At 39.9% G+C, this 6354-nt stretch overlaps 1 protein-coding gene across 1 annotated transcript; it reads right to left on the bottom strand.

Annotated features, from left to right (window-relative positions):
* Positions 1 to 5421: 5421 nt before the first annotated feature.
* Positions 5422 to 6354, bottom strand: LOC123236810 (olfactory receptor 1361-like). Its single transcript, XM_044663248.1, has one exon. The coding sequence runs from the start codon at positions 6352 to 6354 to the stop codon at positions 5422 to 5424; it is 933 nt and encodes a 310-aa protein (XP_044519183.1).

The raw sequence follows: 6354 nt of genomic DNA, 5'->3' as shown, positions 1-6354 counted from the left end.
GAAGCTAAAACCCCTATGTTCAATCACCAAACCACCCTTCCTCCCAGGGCCCAATGGGGAAATTCAGGGAAGTAGCAGGATGTAATGGAGAGGTCAGGGAGAGGTCTAGAAAAGAACAGACAAGGTCCAAGATGCCCCAAAGGCAAAAGGCCTTTCAGTTGGAACTCCAGGGATATTTACAGCCTAGCTCTAATGGTTTTCCAGTGAGCCCAGCCCCAAAGCTGGCTCAACATTCTAAACCTTTCTAACTGACAGGCTGCTACAGTTGGTTTGCAAAAGCAAGAGCTTTTGCTGCAACCCTGCATTACACCTTATATATACATTTGGTCAAGTGATGCCTTCTCTGATGTGCAGAGGGGAAGGAAGAAGGGAAATAACTGAGCAGGGTGATGTTGGCTACTACTATGGTACTATACATTATGGCAGGATCACCATAGTAACACAGTGCTGTGATCAGCATACAGCTACAGATCAGTCCCTCACCACTGCCTCTGTAGCACTCCTCTGGGCTCAGCTAATAAACATTTAAGTTCTCATTATATGCCAGGCACTGTATTAAATATTGGGAGAGAAAAAAAGACTGTTCCTGCCCTCAAGAAGTTTGCACTCTAATAGGAGGATTATTATTACTTAGCTATAATAGGAACAGGATCTAATAGCCTTGAAGTGATGAGAGCCTATATCAGGTTGGTGACAGTATCAGAGGATAGAAGGGTGTGTGAGATGTTATGAAGCTAAAATCAACATGATTTAGCAATATATTGGATAAGGTGAGGTGAGAGAGAGTAAGGATGATACCTGTGCTTTGAGTTTTGATTGTGAGGGTGGGAGTACTTTCAATAGTAACAGAATTAGGAAGAGGGCAAATTTTAAAGGGTCAAGCTATGAATTCAATTTTGGATATTATGAGTTTAATAAGTTTGTTATTATTAATAAGAATCCTCAACTTGCTCTGGCATATTGGAACTCCAGAGGGATGGCTACAATCATTTTCAGGGGTCTAGACAAACCTTATCATTGGTTCTCCTTTACAGACTAGTCCAAAAACTCTCGCCATTGTATTTTCCCTTAAAAAATTTTCCAGGAGGGGGAGCTAGGTGGCTCAGTGGATAGAGAACCAAGTCTACAGACAGGAAGCCCTGGGTTCAAATTTGACCTCAAATACTTCCTAGCTGTGTGATCTTGGGCAAATCACTTAGCCCCATTTTTATACCCCTTACCAATCTCTGCCTTGGAACTAATACTTAGTATTACTCTAAGATAGAAGGTAAGGGTTTTAAGAAAAAAAAAGCAGTAGATCTAATTATTTAGCAAAAGTGTTTATTCAAATGACTCAGCAAAAACACTGATAACCAAATATTTGCCCTAAATCCGAGGGTATTTTCTCCCACAAATATACTTACAGAGTTAGGGAAACAATGGATCTAAACTTGAAGTATAAGGGTATTAAGGTACACATGTAAGGTATATATAAGGTTAAGGCAACTTGCAACTCAGGAACTTCAGGGTCTCTCTATTTTTCCTTTCTTCATAGGGTCCTCGCAAAGTTTGTAGTAGGTTGATGATGGTCTAGTTCATCTGCTGATCTGCTGAACTAGATCCTCCCAGGTCATCCTTTCTGGATGGGTGACTCAGCTGTGGTTTTCCTTCTTAGATCCTATTTAGACAGTACGGAATGGGCCAGCTTGCTACTAGACTGGCTCAAGGACTCCATTTAGCTGTTATACTGTCTCCTCACCAAGCAGGGCTGCTTCTGGGCTGGACTAGACAGACCACTGTGACATTAGGGTGTTGCTGTCAGTCTGGGTTGGGCGTGCCACTCTGCTATTAGGCAGGAGCTTCTGGACTGGGTCAGCCAGGTTGCTCTGTCACTGGGCTCTTCTCAGGAAGTGAGGTTTCTGGGGAAAGGTTGATATATTGCATTTCTTGGGCTCATCCTCTGATGAGCTGCTGCAGTCTTTGAGCACCTTCAGCCACTGGTCTGGCTGGCAGGTATTACCCCCTCTTCAGGCACAGTACTCTTTCTGCCATGGCAATGACACTTAGTCTGTATTGATCAAAGCCCTCCTCTCTGACTCCTTCAGTCTTGGTTCTGAGGTTTGCCAGCTCTACAAAGGAGGTGGGAGAGGCCTGATGTTTGCTTTTTGAAAATCCTTCTTGAGTCAAAATCAGCTTTTTTTCAGTAATGTCTTTATTTGGCTTAGGGTGATCAGCATCAATTCAGTTAGAGAAAGATATTTGGCTTCCTATGCATAGGACTAGCTAAGGACAAAAGTATGAATGCAGTCTGGTTCTGGGGGATTTTCATTATCTTTGTTGACCTTTTCATAGGATTAATCTATTCAAGCCTCAGATTTTTCCTAACTTGTGGAATGTTTATTTTGAATCTTAAAACTTCCCCCAATTTAAAAGAAAACACCTTACCTTTTGTGTATTTGGAATGTTAAGAGATTTCCCCATCAACTCTGGTGTAATAAAACCCTTCTTCCCCTCTCAAAGCCTAAACTATTTCCTTGTGAAATTCAAGGGAAAACAAGCATGAAATGTGCTTTTTTTCCCCTTTTGAGGCTGAAAATGTGACCTGTCCAATATGGATCAAATTCTGGTACTAAGCACTAACCTGCATCTCACAATTCTGACTTTTCTTTACTAAATAACTGCCATGAGCTTTAAAGAACATTTGCATCACCACAGGAGCCTTTATAGCAAAAATGTGAATGTTTAATGAATTACTGTATTATGGGTTTAGTATCAGAAAAAAATGATTACATCGTGAGATTCAAATGACTTTTAAAAATTCCTTGGAAGCAGGAAATACAAAGCTTCTACTCAGTTACCATGTCCAGAGCCATCAAACTCAGGCAGACTTAAATTTCTACCCCCTCCATTTGTACCTTGACTCAGTGAAACAAGTGAAAGCCCACATTTGAATGCCTGGGGCCCTTGTAGATTTTTTAAAGTTACATCTGCCAACATGTATTGGTTATAAATACTATTTTAATAAAAAGTTACATGAAATTGAAAAAAAAAGAAATAATTCTAAGGCAGAAGAGTAGGAAGGGCTGAGTAATTTGAGTTAAGTGACTCGTCCAAAGTCACACAGCTAGGAAGAGTCTGAAAGAAGACTTGAATCCAGGACCTCCCATCTCCAAGCCTTGCACTCTATCCACTGAGTCATCTGGCAGCCCCTAAAACCTTCTCTCTTTATATTTATGTAGGAACTCTGTTGTTGTTTTTCCTTTATGACCTTTCAACCTTCCTGGTTTTACTGGGCAGAATATTACGTAGCTAAAACATTACCATTTACGTTGCCAGCAATCATATTAAAGAAGACAATGGTCTTCTGCATGGGTAATGGGCTGGTGTCCTGTCATCAGGGCATGGAGGCCTCAGAGCACTGTGGTAGAGGTGAGGCATAGGTTTTCCAGGGACAGGTTGACTAGGAGTGTGCTCAAAGGTATGGGAAAATATAGGAAAACTCCACATTCTAAAATACAATTCAATCTTCCTTTCACTCTACCTCTAAAATCTCTGCCTTCTGGTTTCCTTGGCTTCTTTCAAGTCATGGTTAAAATTTTACCTTCTTGAGGAAAACTTTTCTTATCTCCATAAATTCTATTGCCTTTCTTCTGTTCATTTTTTCTAAATTAACTTTTTTTTAAAACCCTTGTACTTTGGTGTATTGTCTCATAGGTGGAAGAGTGGTAAGGGTGGGCAATGCAGGTCAAGTGACTTGCCCAGGGTCACACAGCTGGGAAGTGGCTGAGGCCGGGTTTGAACCTAGGACCTCCCATCTCTAGGCCTGATTCTCACTCCACTGAGCTACCCAGCTGCCCCTCTAAATTAACTTTTACATAGATTATATATAGTAATTTGAATGTTGAATCTCCCATTAGATTGTGAGCTTCTTGAGAGACTGTTTTTTATCTATCTTTGTATCCTTAACACTTAGCAGAGTCCCTGGCATATAGTTGGCACTTATTAAATGTTTATTGATCAATTAATTGAACTGACATATATAATTTTTTTAAAAAATCCTTATCTTCCATCTTGGAGTCAATACTGTGTATTGGCTCCAAGGCAGAAGAGTGGTAAGGGCTAGGCAATGGGGGTTAAGTGACTTGCCCAAGGTCACACAGCTAGGAAGTGTCTGAGGCCAGATTTGAACCTAGGACTTCCTGTATTTAGGCCTGGCTCTCAATCCACTGAGCTACTCAGCTGCCCTCTGACATATATCATTCAAGGGCATCACCATGCTTTCACTTACTCAAATTTGCAAATTTAGTGTTATTCTTTATTCTTCACCCTCCCTTGTCCTTTCTATGTCCAATTAGTTACCAAGTCTTAGATTTTTACCTCCACAGTATATTTAACATTTATTATCATTTCTCTACTCATATTGCACCTACCCACCCACCCCAGTTTATCTGTACAAATTCAATAGCCTCCTAAAAGGTCTTTCCTCAAATCTCTCATGTCTCCAATTCCACCTACCAAAAAGCTGCCAAAGAAATTTTCCTAAACCACATCTTTTATCATGGCACTCCCTTGTTCAAACATTTCTAATGGTTCTCTATTCCCTCTAGAATAGACATTCGAACCCCAGATCTGTGAATGTTAAAAGTCTCTCTCTCTCTCTCTCTCTCTCTCTCTCTCTCTCTCTCTCACCTTAATACATTTTTGACATAATTGGTTTCCTTTGTAATCCTATGTATTTTTGTATTTATTAACATTATTCTGAAAAGGAACCATAGACTTAACCATAGTTCCAAAGGAACTCATTACACACAAAAAGGTCAATAACCCTTCTTTTAGGATAGATTCTACTGATTGGTATTTAAAGTTCATTGCAATCTGGCTCCTTCCTGATTTTCCAAAATAGGTATATTTTCTATTAGTCTTCACATAATACAATGCAACACAAATGGCCTGTTTGCTGTTCCCTATACATGGTGTTCCATCTTTTAGCTCTGTTCCTTTGTTTTTCCATACTTTCTCACCTCTATATTAATTACTTTAATAATGAGGAATAAAGTAATATTTAACCTTCTTGGTGAAGAGCAGAAGTTCTGTCAAAGTTTATATTCTCACTTCAGAATGATGTGCTTCTTAAAAGCTGAGCTCAATTGCTGATTTTCCCTTGAGATTGTTAAATCTACCAGACTCCTATGTACCCAAAATAAATTTGAATTTCCTTTGCATATATTTTATATTTGTACATACATATATGCATACATGTATACATACATTTATACATACACATGTCTTTTCTTTAGTAGAATATAAGGTTTTTGAAGGGAGGAATAGTTTTATTTTCTTTTTTGCTGCCCCAGCTCCTTACATAGAGCCTAATATAGAATAAATATTTGTTTATTATTGAATGTTTGTTGAATTAACTTGAATTCTACAATTCTGAGGTATTTACAAAATTGCTTTTGTCAGAATCAGTCTTCGTAGAGCTATCTTCATGTCCTGATTTCTCAAGCTATAGATAAAGGGATTAAGTGTGGGGGTCACCACAGTAAAGATAACTGAGGCCACTGTGTCTGCAGCTGAATAGGAGGATGAAGGATGCAAATAGACGCCCATTATAGCCCCATAGAAGAGGAAAACCACAGTGAGGTGGGAGCCACATGTGGACAGGGCTTTCTGTATCCCCTGAGTAGATGGGATCTTCATTACATTGGAGAATATGAAAACATACGAGATGGCAATGCATGTTAGTGGGGTAACAAATACCACCCCACCCTCAGTAAATACCATCAAATCACTGATGTAGGTGTCTGAACAGGAGAGCTTTCGAACTGGGTAGGGGTCACAGAAGAAGTGGGGAATGACATTGTCAGCACAGAAGGATAATTGAGTTGTTAATAGGGTATGTAAAAGGGCATGAAGATTAGTGATGACCAAGGATATGGCCACCAGAAGGATACAAAGTCCAGGACGCATGACTGTGGTATAGTGGAGGGGGCGGCAAATGGCCATGTAGCGGTCATAAGCCATTACCATCAGGAGAAACCCATCCATATTTCCAAAAGCAATAAAAAAATACATCTGCATCATGCACTCCACATAAGAGATGGAGGTCCTTCCTATTATATGATTCACCAACATCTTGGGGATTGTAACTGATGAAAAGCAAATGTCAGTAAAGGAGAGATTGGCCAAAAAGAAGTACATGGGTGAGTGGAGTCGGACATCCAAGCTAATGGCCAGCATGATGAACAAGTTTCCAGTCACAGTGACCATATAGACAAAGAGGAATAGCCAGAAGATAATTTGCTGCTGTTCTGGCTGGTTGGAGAGCCCCAGGAGAAGGAATTCAGAGATACTGGTTTGGTTTTCTCTCTCCAT

Source organism: Gracilinanus agilis, chromosome 2 (assembly GCF_016433145.1).
Source record: "Gracilinanus agilis isolate LMUSP501 chromosome 2, AgileGrace, whole genome shotgun sequence".
Taxonomy (NCBI): domain Eukaryota; kingdom Metazoa; phylum Chordata; class Mammalia; order Didelphimorphia; family Didelphidae; genus Gracilinanus; species Gracilinanus agilis.
This window is presented reverse-complemented; position numbering and strand designations above follow the sequence as displayed.

Coding starts and splice junctions, on each gene's coding strand:
- LOC123236810 (XM_044663248.1), bottom strand. CDS start 6,354: ATGGAGAGAGAAAACCAAACCAGTATCTCTGAATTCCTTCTCCTGGGG.